The sequence below is a fragment of the Drosophila biarmipes genome, chromosome 2R (genome assembly GCF_025231255.1).
Source record: "Drosophila biarmipes strain raj3 chromosome 2R, RU_DBia_V1.1, whole genome shotgun sequence".
Taxonomy (NCBI): Eukaryota; Metazoa; Arthropoda; class Insecta; order Diptera; family Drosophilidae; genus Drosophila; species Drosophila biarmipes.
This window is the reverse complement of record NC_066615.1, coordinates 18897327-18914376: the sequence shown is the minus strand read 5'-3', so window position 1 is coordinate 18914376 and position 17050 is coordinate 18897327. Positions and strand designations below refer to the sequence as shown.

General features: G+C 45.6%; 2 protein-coding genes across 2 annotated transcripts in view; one reads left to right on the top strand and one right to left on the bottom strand.

Moving 5' to 3' along the window:
- LOC108022533 (Krueppel-like factor luna) overlaps positions 1 to 17050 on the bottom strand; it is a 111678-nt gene that overhangs the window by 75152 nt on the left and 19476 nt on the right. The window lies entirely within an intron of this gene.
- On the top strand, positions 14849 to 15171 carry LOC108022534 (uncharacterized). Its single transcript, XM_050888119.1, has one exon. The coding sequence runs from the start codon at positions 14930 to 14932 to the stop codon at positions 15053 to 15055; it is 126 nt and encodes a 41-aa protein (XP_050744076.1). The 5' UTR covers positions 14849 to 14929; the 3' UTR covers positions 15056 to 15171.

Sequence of the window (17050 nt, the reverse complement as noted above, 5' to 3'; positions counted from 1 at the left end):
CGATTTGACGCCGTCTCCTTGGCTCGCCATCGTCATCGGTCCATCGTCTTCACTCAAGTGTCAATTTGTAGTAGTTGCTGTTGCAGTTGTTGCTGTTGCAGTTGCTGCTGCTGTTGTTGCTGTTGCACATGGCACGCAGTGGGTCTTGCATATTGATGGGGCAACGGCAGGCCCGCTGCTCAATGTTAATAATCGCCGACTGCAATCAACATTGCTGGCAATGTTGCTGCCGTGAACGGGGGATGGGGTCTTGGGTATTGGGCATTGGGCATTGGGCATTCGTGCTCTGGTTTATCCCTCTGCGGATTTGCCCTTCCTTCATTAATTCCTACAAATTAATTGTTTCTCGTGCATTTTTTGATGCTCGCGCCGAAGGGCCATCCATTCGAGGCGTCCCCCGGTCAAATTGAAAATCGTGCAGCTTCATCGCAACCCACTAATGACAAATAATAATTGCTGGCAATTTCTTTAATTCCACTTGAGTATAATTACTCGGACTGCCCTGGCATTATTAATAAATTGCTCTTGGCTTCCCAGGCTTCTGGCTGGTCAGTCGGAACAAAAAGCTTAGCGGTTTTTCGGTTGTTTATAAAAGGATAGTAATTCACCCTAAGCCGCAGGTCGATTTATTATGCTCAAACAAGTGTAGGGTAAGAGTGAATTGTTTACGCATACTCACAGGGCTTTAAATATACCCTTGACCGCGAGTTCTTCAGACGCGCGCTGACATGAAATCAATGTATTGGTTACTTTACACAGGCTAAAATATTTTCGATCGAACGCTTGGTGTGAGTAAGCTATTTATGCATATGACTTTCTTTATTCTTAGAACTTTTTCAATTTAAAGCCATATAAAGAAAGGTCCCCGGCTGCTATATATACACCCAGCCATGCCAACTTGTTTTCCAATTCGTTTGTGTGCCGTATTTTTATACGTTTGATACAATGAGCGCAATGAATGGCTGAATGAATGCCTGCCGACTTGAATGGATGAGCAAGCGTACAAATTAAATTATGCCATGACATACACTCCCCTCGCCGTCTCTTTCGCTCCGCGTAGCCCCCTCTCTTTCGCGCCGGCAAGTGTTTGGCAGAGCTCGAGCTAATTGAATTTCTCACTGTCGCTTGCAATTTTCATTATTATTAAATTTTCAACTGTCTCTGTGTGTATACTGTGCCCGGTACACTGTGTGTGTGGCAGTGTGAGCGCGCTGGTGCGTTTGCTTCGAGTGTGTTTATATTTAGTATCCGTAGTACAAAGTTTTTGCTTATTCAGGCGGAAATGAGATAATGAATGGGCCAGTTCAGCTCAGTCCGGCAGTCTGGAAGTATACATACACTCCAACTGACCGACTGACACCGAGAGTGCGTTTGCCAAAAAAAAAAGTATAGAACTTGCCTTTGTTTCACTTTTTGGCTTGTGTTTAATAGAAACAAATTGGGGGCGACACGGCTTAATTAAATAAAACTAAGCGACAGCCGAAAGTACAGTTGACATAGGGGGGAGCCAACTTGAAATAATTAAAAACCACAAGTGCTGGCTGAAAAGAGGCCGCCTGTTGCCAAGATCCCAGCCGATTTGAGTCGAGTCAGGACCCAGCCACACGCGAAAAGCCGCAGGAACCACGGACAGGGAGGCGATACACTGGCAAGTGGAGGAAGAACGCCTGAAAGGCAGATCCCGAGGTGGATTACAAAAGGGGTTAATCAACAAGAGGCGGGGGTCGGGGAGACTGAACTGTCGTGCTTATTTATGACAAGATGCTTCATCATAATCAGCCCCTGACACTTGTAGAGGCCGCCACAAAAAGGACAACCCACACATGCAGCAGCACTGCATGTTGCATGTGGCAGGCGGCACACATTGCACGTGCGGCGTGCAACACCTCATGAGCAGAGGAGCCGAGCAGAGCAGCGGAGAAGCTGCAGAGTGAAGTGGCTTAATTGAAGTGATGCTCAGCAGGAGACAAAGCCCCCCAGCCAACACCGAATTAATTAAGAAAGTAACCAAGGGAAAGGCAGGAGCAGCATCTTGGCTTTCTGGAATTAAGCAGAACGACAGAAAGGCAGACCTACAGAGCGGCAGTGCTGCTCTAGCCAAACTTGTTTCGGACCAACTCTCTTTGGCCGGAGACTCATCAGCATAACAATAAAGTTCTGTGAGATACGTTTATGGCCACCCCGAGACCCCCAGCCCCACACACAAACCCTTTTTAAATGGCTCTTTACATAATTCTGGTCAAGTGGGAAAACGTGGCAGCAGCCAGTCGAGTTCCTCGGCTAGTTTTGCAACAGTTCCTCGATTGCGATTCGGAATGTTTCGGGAGATCTGCCCGTCCGATATGGGCCCCCACTCAGGGCACTTTAAACCGAAACTCTGGCAAATTGAATTTTTATGCCCAAAAGAGTCTCGAGTACGACGAGAACAAGCAAATAATCAATTCAAAAAAGGCCATGGCCGGGGGAGAAGACATCAGCAACAATATTGGAACATAAAGAACACAAATAAATCACATCGTTGCCTGGAATAACTGTTATGGAGCAGGCAGTCATAAAGACAAGTATTCCTCCTCGGCGGAGGAGTGAAAGAGCGCTGAAAAGCACTGGTTCGGTGAAACATTTTCGCGCCTTTATGGCTGAATAAATTTTTATTCATATAATTCACTCATACACACACGCACGCAGTTCCAATAAATTGAGGAAAATCAAGTTCTCCTCTGCCGCTCGGAAAACGTAAAATAAAGCACACGCATGGTGGTGGGAAAAATGCTGAGCAGGGGGAAGAAATAAAGAAAAAAGAATTCCAAAAGAAAAATCATCATCAAAATCACTGAACATCATCCAAACGGGGGGAGATGCCGCTTGACAAGGGGGCGTCTATGCAAATGGTGCTAATTTTTCAAAGGAACTGTTCGCAATCCTTAAAGGAACTGGATTTTTCTTTCGTTCGTCCTCGTTTTCCTGGCGGAAAACTAATATGCGTAAAATTAGAGGATGGCAGTGTGGGTGCCAAAGTTGCAGCTGGAGGGGCAAAAGCTAATTTCCCAGCGAGTTCCGAATTTGCGTTTGTCGCGCACTTGGCTGCCATAACTTATGTGGAAACTCAAAGGATTATGCCCTAATCCAGGCGGCTTAATCTGCTGCTCAGACACTCAAAAGAATACACTCCACCCATGAAAGAGCGACACAGGGCTTTGAATCTAAAGAAAACGCGAATTCTTCAGATCCAGTCTGACGTAAGGCTGCCTTGAAGTCAACTTAAAGTGATGAAACATAAAATTTTCAATTGAAATCTTTCTTGAAATATTTAAAGCATTAAAAGAAGGACTTATTGGTAAATTTGGCTACCCCTTTTTCCCAGTGCACCCACTCGTGCGACATGTGGAAGAGCTTAATCAACCCTCGCATGGCCCTTTTGTAGCTCTGTCAACAGGCAAAAGCGATTCAAAAGAAAAATGCGAGCAGCAAGAGACAAAGGACTGGGCCGCAAAGCAACCAGGATACGAGGACCGGGCAGGAAAATGAAAAAGACCAAAAACATGCCTTTTGACAGCTGCCGAAACTTTTGCATGACATTTATCACTGTCGCATAACAAATGAGCGACAGCAGCAGCAGCAGCAGCGGCAGCAACAAACATCGAAGAGTGATAAACCCCCGGCATTGGCGGCAAAGTTTTTCCTCGAAGGGGGAATCCCACCTACACAGCACAAATGTGGAAAGAACCAAGGAATCAGGCCCAGCCTCCGAGCACTCGAGAGCATAAACTTAAAGTTATCCAGAGACACAAACAGAACCTGAATCAGACCGTCGCCGAGTGGAGTGGGGCCTGCGATGAGGATGAGGTTGCGGCTGAGACAGTAAGCCCGATCTGCCCGGTACCCCTCCATGATATCCCCGTCCCCGGAATATACACTCCTTATCCCCACACACACTCGCACACACACACACACATGACACATGGGTTGTCAATGCAATATAATAAATACGATTTTTGACTTTGTTAAAGCGCTGCCAAGGCGTGTCGTTGTCCCAGATGTCTCTCAGGCCCCCGTCCTTATCGGGGCCGAAGGGAGTGTGTGGGCGGAGGCGGTATCAGGGGGAAATGCGCATTAGGCCGCAGGCGGAGCTATGGCTTTGCGTCTGCTCCTGGCCGCATACAATAAAGGATAATATGCATAAAATGCTCAAGTTTATACGCACCAGTTAAAATGTCATTTCGAGCTTATGCGTAAGAGTTTGTGTGCGGCCGGGAGGGGAAAATTGAAAGAAAAAACGATAAACGATATTAAGAGGGCTGAGTGTGTAATACGAGAATGGTTCAGAGGGTATACACTCGGTTACGGCATTTAGGATCTAAAAATAACTCGGAAAAATCATCATAAACAGAAGGGTCAATAAAATATGGTAATATTTGTAGAACCCACTACTAAAAATAGTTTTTTTTACTTAAGAATAATTCAAATTTATAGGAAAATATTGATTCAAATCAACCTTAAGAAACCTATATAGTATGAATAATCATATACCCCAAGCAACCTGCTCCCAAAGACCACTTTATTTTATCGATTGCAACATACTTCCGACTTCCTCGTTGATATACCCTTCTAAAAGAATACAACCCAGTAGAGGAAACCACGAGAAGAGCCAGATGAGCATGTGACAGGCAAACAATGTTGCCTTTATTGATGTGCGTCTGAGACACAGAGTGAGATGCGACATCGAGCATAATGCGGTTTCCGAGACATGCAATATAAAATGGATTACCGAAGGAGGAGGGCCGGGACTTAATCTAGCCCCGTCCATCATTATGGTGTATCTCCGCCCGATTTCCTGCAGCAATTTCCGTTTAATTATCAACTGGCTGGTCAACAATAATCTGGAAGAGACACAGGAAGAGGTACAGAGATACAGAGCGAGCTGGGTAAAACCTAAATCCACATTCCGTAAGCAAAGCCATGTAGTTGACCTGGGTTAACATCAACTTAAAGCAGACACCGGCGTCGTCTGGAGGAGAACGCTTTGTCCAAGTCTGTGGGTCCGCCGATGGTGGCAAGCGAAACGACCCCATTAGGTGATAGACAAAATCGTAATCCCAAAGCAAATCAGTGGCCCCGGCGATGCAAAGAGCTCGAGAGCTGACAGCCGAGCCACAGCTACAGCCATAAAAAGCAGCACAGACTGCAGATAGCCAGAAATAGAACTGGAGTTTTGGTAGGTGGAAGTTTGGTTCGTACACTGTGAAAATCATTTTTATTTTATAATTTAAGGAATATTTATATCAAGAAGAAAGTATTTTTAAGAAGTAAAGAAGGTTGCTACTCTGAAATCAAGATGGGTTTGTTTGGAAAAGGGTGAGATTCTTAACTTAAGGTGCTCGAGAACGTTGCAACACTTTTTTCTCAGTAGAGAGAGGATGGTCAACCGGCGACTTTCCGCCACACGTGCTGGAAAAGCAGAATAGCAGGAAAGACCTCTGCAACTGTCGAATGCAAAACGGCAAGGGACTGCCGTTTCTCTTCTTTTCCTCCTCCTCCTCAACGACCAGCAATGACATAAGTATGAAATGGCCAAGAAGCAGGGAAAAACACATGGCCCCAAATTGGCAAAACGTCAACACAGTTCCGTCTATCTGGTCGCGAATACTGTTTGCCATATTTATGGAGCGCAGGAAGGCCGACCATATTGGGCATCATTAGGCTGCTTTTCAGTTTCGCCTTTGAGGGCGTAAAATGAGTACTCTTTCGGTGCCAGATCGTTGACCTGTGGCCGATCCCCCCGGACAAGATGCAATTGGCAGCGAGTGACCTTGGTGGCCCCCGTATTCTGTATTCCATAGATAGATAGATGGTAGATGGATGGGCAGAGATATGGATACAGATAGGGAGAGGACTCTGATGGTGACTTGTGTTTTACACAAATTGACATCTGAAATGGCAGATTCATTTGGCGTGCCGGAGTAATGCGGAAGTGCGTGTCTCTGGCTCAACAGGCAATCCGTATTCGTATCTCAGGATCTGTAAATGTATCTGTATCTGCATCTGAGTCCGCCAGCATATCTGCGAGTCTGTATCTGTATCTGCTTTGTCCATTTGCGGACGCTTCGCTTTTGCTCATCAATGGGCAATTATTTATTTATACAACATGTCTAACAGCTGTCTGTCTGTTTGTCTGTCTGTTGTTGTTGCATGTTGCCACGGACAAAACCCCAACAACGACGCCCACATCGAGGTTCCAACACCTCGGCACTGCACTCGCCCCCCGTTTTCTGCGCCCCTGCGCATCATTAAATTAAACTTGTATGAGAATCGTTGTTTGCGTAGCTGTTGCTCTTTCGGCCTTTTCACATTTCATTGCCATCGCCGGCATTTGGCTCTTGCCAATCAGTGATTCCACGTTTGTTTTCTGCAGCTCCCTTTGTATACCGATTTGAGCCATTTCCGCTGCTGACAGCGGCAGGAACCCCCCATTCGACACACAACAAACCCCCTACTTCCACTTTTCCAGTTCGAAAACAGTGCGTTGATATCTTAAATGACACTCGCCGCCAAATAAAGATTGACGTCAAATTCATTATCGCCCGCAACAAGGGAATTTTTAGATAGGGGGAAGTCGGTGGCAGTGGGGTGCTTGTACAGATGTGTCAAGTGCAGGCGCACACAGAACGCAGATAGCATTTCGGTCCTATGCCATAAAATCTAGCTATACGTATGGGCTATATATACATTTCGAAAGCAAACATTTTGTACACACACAATAATTGTTATCGATTTTTAATTGAAGTCGCACAGGGAGATGGTAAATGTGCAATTAAAAAAGCAAATAACAATATTTGAATATGCAAGCGATGCTTGAATAGTTTATGCCAAGACGTTTTGTTATTTAAATTGCTTTGGGAGATGCAAGATTGTAGGGACTGCAATTGTAATTAAAGTTCAAGCTATCAACGACTGATTAATTCAATGCTGACTTTAGAGAGCCGGCCATTAAATTGCTCAATTTGCTGCATTCCAATGAGCTTTTTGCGAAAAAGTGCCTGGCCAAATATGGGCATACCTCATGCATACGAAAAAACTCCTTTTTCCCGCCGCCTTTCGGCATTGCAACACGAACAATCGCTCCATATACGCTCCGTTGCTATTTTTAATTCAATTAAATGTCATTTGCGCCACTCAACTTTAAATTTTAACTGCAGCATAATTTGGCCAGGCGACACGTCGCCAACAAAAGGGAAGCTCCAGTGCGAGTGTTGCCATTGCCATGTTGGCATGCTGCCATGTTGCGATGTTGCATGTGCGGCACGCGTGGGCAGGATGTGCAGGATGCATGACGCCAACGCGAGACCTGCCAAGAGGATGGAGCTGGGGGGTACCCCCCATCGGAGGATGGCAACAGGGCACCTCGAACCAGGCACAAAAAGCGACAAACAGACAAGCCAGCGGAGAGGCAGTTAATCTGGCGATAATGACGGCACATAAACAGCAACGATGATGATGATGATGGGGAACAGAGGCCAAAAAAAGAAAACCCTATAACTGGTCTCTTCATTTTTTTGCCTTGTGTGGGAAGTTCACTTTTCTTGTGGCCCTGCCCTCTCACCTTTAAAGCGCCAAATTGCACATAATATGCGACACTCTTAGGAGAGCAACCGAGGCATGCACTCTGGCCGCCTAATTTCCCAGGCGCTTTCACTTCAACACAGATTAAAATGTAATCAATTTTGGTCCGAGAGCCAAGTCGCTTGTCGAGTGACATAATTCCAGCAGATATTAAACACTTTGTCATTTATGTGTCAAAATCATGTCGGCGTGAAAAGGCGACAACGCAACAGGAACCAGAACAAGCACAAGAACAAGCCAACGAAATTGTCAAGTGCAATAGAAATCAAGTGAGTGAACAGACCGAGCAAACTGACAAGCTGACAGCATGGACGCGACTGACACGCATCGGGGGAAAAGCCGGGTGGAAAAGCCGGGTGGAAAAGCCGGGGGGAGCAGCCGGCGGGAAAAGTTGCGAGGAAAAGCCCCGGGAAGCTGCAAAGAAATGCAGGAGCCGAGCGAGTCCGTTTAAGTGGCGTACTCGCGGCCTAATGCTCTCCGACATATTTGGGGCGTGGCTTACGGAACACTGCACTACACTAGACTACACAACAGCGACACTCACACACTGTGCAACATGGCACCTGTCACGATGCCGACGCAGTGGCAACTTGACGTCGCTGACAACAAAGCGCGGCAATCCAGCCCGCCGCCCACTAGATCCCCGGCAAGTGGAAAGTAACGCCATCTAAGTTCGCTCCATTTTCCAAGCGGCACAGTTTCCACGCCACAAACTTCGCCCCCGCCCCCTGCCAAGGCATTGACCAACTTACCTTAATTGAATCCAAGCTCTTATCGCTAGCCAAAGTTTCTAAACAATATCTTATCATGCTAGCGAGTGCAAACTTTGCCTCACTATCGCTGGCTTTTTGGTAAACACAGTCAGCTGGCCTAATATCAATTAATTAAAAGCGAAAGTGCTTGACAACGACATAAATAAGCTGGTCAAAGTGAGGTATACTTTATTAAATAAGGTGGCTTAACTTTTTCAGAGTTTCAGGTCTTAACGAACCCTGTTTGGGCGCCATATATAAATTCATACAATTTCGAAATTAGTTATAGACATGACATTAATAAGCTGGTCAACATTAGTTATGCCTGAATTTAAATGGTTTTTAAATATAAGAAAATATGTTTTTAAATGGTATCGCCAGACACAAATAAGCTTCTCAAAGTAAGCCACCCATTTTAATAAATAAAGTAGCTAAACAACTTAAATAGAATTTAAGGCCCCTACTTGGGCGCCAATTAAAAATAAGTTCACGCATTTTTGAACTTCAATAAAAATAGTATATTTTTAGCTATGCTAGCTGGCTTACTTTAATTAATTAAAAGCAAAAGTGCTCTAGAGCGAGAGAAATGAGCTGGCCAAAAATAAATGCATACTTTCAGCGACTGGCATTAAATATTGAGGGGCCGTAGGGCTCTCAAACATTCATGAGAATTTCTTATTTTCCGGGCCCCAGGCTCGGCTAAGGCTCATTTGAAATGCAACCAAAAATTGACGCAGCCCAGCCGCATTAAGTAATGGGTGGCACTCGGGTGGCCAAGGCAGGAAGTCACGCAGCCCCGGCAGCAGAATATTCATTTAATCAAGTGGCCTAAGACTCGGCTTTTCCTTCAAGCTCTACCGCACCCGGTCACGTCAAATGGGGATTTTTATGAAGCACCAGAGCAGCTCAGATCATCTTGTGTGACATTGGGGGCCTGATGGTCGTAAAAGCGGGCCGAGCGCCTTTTAATCGCCACTGTGTTAACGTGCAACGTTGCGTATGCGCAATTTTCTGTCATTTTTATTGCTGATGAACATCGCAAAATTACAGCAGCGCTCGGGTGGCACATACACGTATTCAATGTCAATCATCATTTGCAGCAATTTATTATTATAATAATAAATGTTTTGGGCCCTTTCATCGCCGTCTTGGGTAAGAACGCCTAACCAGCGTGAAAAAGTATTTTCGTTTTTTTCTTGGCAACGAAAATTGTGTTTTCTTTCAAGTAGTTAACATGGAAAACGCTGAACAAATCGCATTAATTGCTGTTGCTCTTGTTGCACGGCAACTTATGGGGGATGTGGGGCTTAATGCGGGACAACTTTTCGGGGAGCCCGCATGGGCATGTGTGTGCGATGGTGGGCTTTTTAAGTACCGCTATGACAGGCAGTAAAAACAACTTAACTTGGCTTGCCAAGCCAAGCCAAAGCAAACCGAAAACCCAAGGCATTGTTGAGCTGTTAATGAAAAGTCAACTTGATTTCATGCCAGACCAGAGCAGCCAGCCCTGGTCCTTGGTCCTTGGTCCTGCCGGCTCCTTTGGTCCCCTGTGTGGCATGCAAAGCCAATGTGCAACAAGACGGCAAGAAAAGCAAGAGCCCTGGAGCCTGAAAAAACTTTCACTTTATCATTAAGCCTGACGGGTGAACTTTTTTGAGTGGCTGCTCGGCTCCGTCGTGTGTGGCCGGTTTTCCAGTTTCCCAGGCTCTGCCAGAGGACCTCCTATATTGAAACATAAATAGAATTATAAATACTGTACAGGCACCGTGTGTGAGTGTGTGTGAAAAATCAGTTAAAGTTATTGCATGTCGTCGCAGCTCGACATAGACAAATGTTGCTCTTGTCACAAGTGGAGGAGGCAGCAGCAGCAGCAGCAGCAACAGCAACAGCAGCAGCCACTCCTGGCCCACCCACATCAACTGGCTGTCTTCATGTGCCTGTTGCCAACTTGACGAAAATTGAATTTCGAAACATGCTGGCTAAAAGAAAATGTACAAAAAAGAACCGCCAAAGGACTACAAAAAAAAATCCCCAAAAATGGGGGGTGAAAAAACAAAACTCGCTGGCAAATAGAGAAACATTTCAGCGGGAAAAACAGCAACAACAGCAGCAAGAAAAACCATGACAATGACAGCGCAAAGCCGGCAAATGCAGCAACAGAAGCTGGGAAAAACAAATGCCAACAAAATGGCGGCTGTTAAAATGCGAAAAACGCGTTGAAAACTGTTTGAACAACAAGCAGTTGCTGCTGCGGCAAAGGAATCGAGCGAACACACAGCAGCAACATCAGCAGCACGGCGGCAACACGAGGACGCCAGCAGCACGGCGGCAACACGAGGACGCCAGCAGCAACACCAACTGTATTTAGTGCCGCCATCATCGCTAGACGTGAGTGTGTGAGCTGCGCTAAGTGCCTTTGCTCTGCGTCCTTCGACTTTCCCCAAAAGCCCCCTTTCCCACCCCCACATTACTTATACCGCCACCCCCCTTTCACCCATTCCCCTTTATTGTCCTTGTTTGCCTGTTATGTTTTTTAGCTTTACGTAAATTGCGTAAATTGTGTGCATTTTATTACGCTACACTTCATGCTGTCACGCCCCCATTTCCAGGAAAAACACCCCACCGCCCATCTTCATACATCACCTCTTTTCTTTGCCCATTTTTTTTTGTTTTTGCAAACATTTTGCCAACTTTTTTTTGGCAGTTTTATGCTGTCAACATGGGTAAAAATGTCTTCGTCAGTTTTATTAGGTGAAAACTGTGCGTCACTGTACTGCAGAAGTGATGTGGATTCATCAGGTTTTCGGGGAAAAATGCGTTTGATTGCCTTCAGTTTTTGACCCGTTTCAAAGGGAAATTAGTGTACATTTATTGTCAGACAAACAACAACCAATTCAGCCCATTTGGAGGCCCCGCCCGTCACCCACTCTTACCTTTAATAACACATTTTTTGGGGCTAATTGATACGCCTGACGGCATCGCGTGACCAAAACTGAACGCTAAACGACAAAGATAAACACAAGAAGAAATAAAAGCGACAGAAAAAGAAAACAAGCGGCACGAAAACCCAGGCCGAAAACCAAAAAACTGAAAAGCAAAATCAAATCGCAGGGCGCCAACAAACTTCCACGCGACGGCGTTCAAGTTCATTGCCATTTAGGCCAAAATTGGCGCACGCGGAACTTGTCTTTGGCCCAAAAAAAGCACGAAGGAGCCAAAATGCGAGCCGAAACCAAAGAAAAAAATCGAAAACGAAAACCCAAACAATTCGAATACAAAGTAAGAGGAAAACATACAACAAACACGGCTATTTTTGGGGAACGCACGTAGCAATTGGCAGCCGCAGAAAATTGTTGGTGAAAATTGAGGCATTAAATTGCACTCGATCGACGGACGGGTTGTGCACACGGACTCGGATCGAGAAAATCCGAAAACTGACCGTGCCCCTCTTCGTTTGCCACTTGATAAATGCAGTACGGAATTTAACGCATTCTGTTGCAATTAATTTTTCGCCTCTCTCGCTCGCTTTTAGGGTGTGTGAAAATTTTTGGTTACTTGCCAAGCGCAAAACTTTTGATCGCCGTCGGGAGAATTCAAAACGGAATCTTTTGAAAAACTGAAAAATCTCACATTCCATCATCAAGTGGTTGCAAATGAGATTTTTGCCTGCCAGCATGGCGAACTCAGGGCACTCGTAAAACGCGGAAAGTGCACTCAAAATGCAGTTGCAATTGCGTTTAACACATTTTTGCCCGGCACCATTTGCCATTTGGCCGTTCGCCGGGAATGAGGGATGTTACTTTTGATTTATTTGCATGACAAACGGGTTAATTACAGCATGTTGCGGCGGCAACAGCAGCAATGCAGCAGCAGCACGGCAGCAACACCAGCAGAAGGCTAACAAAAACAGGATTTTTTGCTGGTAGCATAGGCACAATTGTTGCATGCAACCCGATGATGCAACGCAAAGCCGGGGCAGTGTGGGCGTTGGTAAATGTGGCGCCAGTGCACCCCTGCCAAGTATATATACAGCTATGGAAAAATGTTTCGGCAATTGACAAGCTTGCCCCGGCATCGTAAACGAAGTTTTGCAGTCCCCCCAGAGACCCACTTGGCACCAGGAGGTGCAACGTCATTTATTACACACAACCAGCACAACCAGCACAACCAACACACACTCATCGCAGCGAGAGTTCCTTTGTTATTTGATTGAGCTTGAGGCTGGCATTGAGTGTCCATAATGGAATTTTTATTTATTAAATGCGAGTCTCTGTCCATCGGCCGGCGGTGCTGGTGCCGTTGTGTAATTTATCACAGCCTGGCCGGCCAGAAAGGAATTTTCTGCGGGATTTAATGCCATGACAATGGGTGAGGGGCGGCGCAAAAAGCCGCCACCAAGGGCAGGGGGTTTTGTGTGGAGTGTGGCAATGCATAACGCATTAACAAACGGCTTTCAGCTGCATATTGGCTTTTGTGATTAACGCTCACACACGCAGTGCGGCGGATGCACAAAACATTGATACCCTTGTTGCTCAAACGGGCTATCGATGGCAGTCATTTAACCCTTGTTTAACAGGAAAGAAAACATAGTTTCAAAACTAAAGATTTAGTAATTAAAAAAATCAATTTAGTAAAACTTATTCCTTTAGTAACAAATGGAATTACTGGTTAACTGAGCGTTATTTACGCTTATTCCTCTTCCGGCACAAGTTAAATTTTTGCAACTGAAGCTTAAAATAACTTCTGTAAAAACTCTGGATCTGATTAAAAACCTTAAGTAAGTATTTAAGTATACACTTAAAAATAAAACCAATCAGTTAACTGAGGTAATACCCCGAGTTAATTGGAGGATTTTCAAGTTTGTTCGCCATTCATATTTATGAAGACTGAAGCTAAAAATGGGTTTAAGCTTTGCTAAAAATTCTGATACCGATATAAGCTGTGGTGTTGAAACTTTAAGAGCCATACCAATGGGTTAACAGGTATTTTTATCAATATTGTAACGACTGTTAAATGCCACAAATTGTTTAATGCGTCGGGTCGCACTCTGCCCTCCACTCCACTCTCGCCTTCAACTCTCCGGCGTGCAACCACCGAGCGATTTATGCAAATGCAACCAATGCACTTAGCGCCGTTAAATAAACAAAAGCATTATCAGCACCAGCTCCAGCAGCAGCAGCAGCAGCAGCAGGCAGACACAGAATGCAAAATGCAGAAATGCAAGACAATGCATTAAATTCCCTTTGCGATGTGCTGATGTGTGGGGGGAAGCCACAGAGCGGCAGTGGCGGCCGAGCTGCGGCAGCAGCAGCCACACACATCAAAAATTCACTATGCAACTTATCTAAATGCACTAAATTACACATTAAGCAAGTATCTTAAATCAAGACCTGCGCCCAGGCGCAATCTAAGCGCGTAAGGCGCATAAACAAGCCAAGGAGCAGGGCCGGCAAAATGCAAATTCGCAGTCGAGAGGGCAGGCAAATTGAGTTGGCATGGTCAGGGACCATAAGACCAGGGATTGCGGACCCACAGACTAGGGCAGCACTGCCAGCTCTGCTTAATTTGCGTGTGAGCTTACATTTTTTGCTCCCACTGTGCCTGTGCCTGCCCTCCATCGATTATGTAAATGCGAAAATTTCCATTAAATGCATTGAATTCCATTACGAACGCATCATCATCATCCTCGTCGTCGTCGTCGGCGTCGTGGAGATGACTGCTTGCAGTGGCTGTGAATGAGCGAACGTTGTAAGATTCACTGGCGGAGCTCCCAGCTCTGGGCGCCCATTGTCTTGCGGTCTGGCGAATTTATAGCTCAACAACTACTGCTGCGACTGCGACTACTACTCGGTCCGGCACAATGAAGTCATTTGCTGTGGAATGCTCGTCGACGGCCAGTGAAAATGCCTGGCTGGCCCCGAATATCGTAAATCGTTTACTGGCTGTCTGTCCGCCCGTCTGTTACTCGGAGGTATTTTCATTAGCCAAACACAAATTGAGGCAACACGACACGACACACAAAACCGAAAGAAAAACACTTAACATCGACACGAAAAAGACCAAGCAAGCAGCAAGGCTAAAAGCGAAGGGGGGCTTTGGACTGCAAGGTATAGGCCAAGTCGGACTCAACTTGGCTCAGATCAGCTCAGGTGAGCTCGGGCGCACTGAGCCACTCGCAGAGCGGGAAAAACCAACAGAAACTACTGTTTAAACATCTCTGGATTTTTACCTGCAATGCTGACCAAATGACCAAACAGAAGCTTACAGGTATTTATTGTGGGTTAGCCAAAAGGGGGGCTTCGGAGCCCATAATTCGGTGGTCTGTCTGTCTGTCTGTCGAGAGGACGTGTGAAAATTTCTATGTCGGCCGGCGGCGTTTGAAATTGCAGCTGGCGCAAATGTGCATTCAAATGCGTCTTTTGTTTGCCGGCTTTCACTGCATTTGTGTTTGGCAACGCATTTCACACTTTGAGTGGGGAAAATCTCTCTCCCTGTCTCTGCCGCTCAACTCAAATGTGGCAACTGTAACCGAAAACCGAAACTATTGGAAAACCTGGAAAATGTCGACCGAAAACAGAGAGTGCGATGACGAATTCGAGCGGCCCAGCAGGACCCTGGTGCTGATTATCTTCACCCTGGCCGTTTTCCTGAAGTTGTGCATCATTTTGGTGGAGATTATGGTCTGATGGGATTACCTGCAACGAGGGACAAGGGAAAAGGTCGTAATTAGTTGCTGTTTTTTTCACATTTTCCCTACATAAAAGATAAGTGTAAACAAAGAACTGAGGGGAGCCGATTGATTGGGATCAAATGGTGGAGTGACTGCAGTTTTAGTTTGGTCTCTCCTTTCACAGGAGTCACATTTCACCGGGGTGAGTTGACTTTCGGCTTCGTTTTCTCGCTTCTTTTCCTCTTTCCTCGTTTATTTTTTTGTTTTTCCTGGATTCGATTACAAAAAGGTTTTCCTTATTAGCCCCTGTCCTCGTCAGCATTTGACTTTTGGCCCATTTCCCGCGCAAACAAAACGTAGGAATGCGGAAAAAACCGCAAGGGTAAAAACATAATTTCATTTGGCCTGCTGTGCAGAACAGTGAAAATAATTTGACAACTTACTTAAAAATATGTCACATGAAGAAGGTCACAACTTGGTCAGGCAGCCGGAAAAAAAGGGCTGCTTGTCTGGAAAATCAAAATGAAAATCCAAAAGGGAGCAACTTTTATTAAAAGCTGTCAGCGCGGCAAAACCCCAAACATATTGCCCCTGCTCCATGTTGGGTTTCCAGCCGAAAGTTGAAACGTCATCGTGGCTTCATTAGGAATTCTTCGAATGCTTCTCACCTTTTGGGCCGCTCTTTTTTAAAGTCAGCCGGAAAAAGTTTGGGTCCTTTGATCAGGTTCCATGCGAGGAGTCGCGGCACATTCTCATTTTCACCTGTCTGGCGACCAGCAGCTGCTCTTTGATGTAGCCACTACCAAAAAAGGGTCGAAAAGTGGGATAAGCCACGAAAGAGCGCATTTGGCATGCATAAAGCGGAGGCCCGAATTAACTCAATTGACAAACTTGGCTGACAACTCGCAAAAGGGTTGGCTAACTCGGTTAGCTGTCTCGGTGAAAATATGGAGGGAGATACCCGAGTCCGCCTGATATGGATATTGCCGCACACAATCCCTAATTAGAATCGATTTGGCTCGAGGGAAGGAACACCCTTTTACCCTTCATCCTTGGCCCATCAAAAAACAATTAACAATCTGAGGCACTCAATAAAATATTTAAATGCCAAAGTAAAGTGAATCTGGCGGGGAGAACCCTTTTTTCTCTGGCGCTGCCTTGGAAGGCAAAGGAACCCAAAAGCGAGGGCAAACAATGATAAATTACAAATGAAATTGTAAAAAGGCGCAACAGCCGAGGAGAAATGAAGAACAAAGAAAGTTGGGGATGCGAAGAACACGCCGAGCAATTAACGCTGCCACGCCGCCCTTTCGGGCTGACATTTTCGGGGGGCGAATTCCATTTGGCCATGTCGACTCAATGATTACTTTCCGCCTTTGATTAATTTGAGCTCATCGATATTCCCGATGTGCAACCCTTTTTCCAGCATTCGTCCGCCGGCCTAATTGCTTGCCTAATTTAATTGCCACGAGTGTAATTTGTGCCGGCCAACTGACAACTGTGACAATCGCACGACAGCCCCTGAAAGTCGAGCCAGGACTTTTGGCCGGGCCCGATTGCAAGTCTCTAATCAGTGCATTTGATTAATGGAAACTTAACGCCAGACCACTCGGTTTTACCTATTACCTTTTTTTTGGGGGGGAAGAAACCGGGGGGAGGTGTGTCCAAACACCTCGGGCAAACCACAAAGTCATTTCCGCACTTTTCGGCCAGCATCATTAATTACGAAAACCAATAAAAGTGTTGGCCGAGCATTTAGGCCAAAATAAGTTGTCATCATTAGTAACAGTTACAAGTTGGCCACACGAGCGGCAAGAATAGAAAAAAGGCCAGGGAAAACTGGTTACACTCGAGCAATTCGACCAAGAAATACTCTCAAGGGAAATATAAGTAAAGGTTAAAATATCTCAAATAATATGGATAAAAATAAGCATATGACCATAAGCTATAAAATATTTGTACACCCTAATCCCATACTTATAACTTTAATCTACACTCTTAAGGGAAGTAC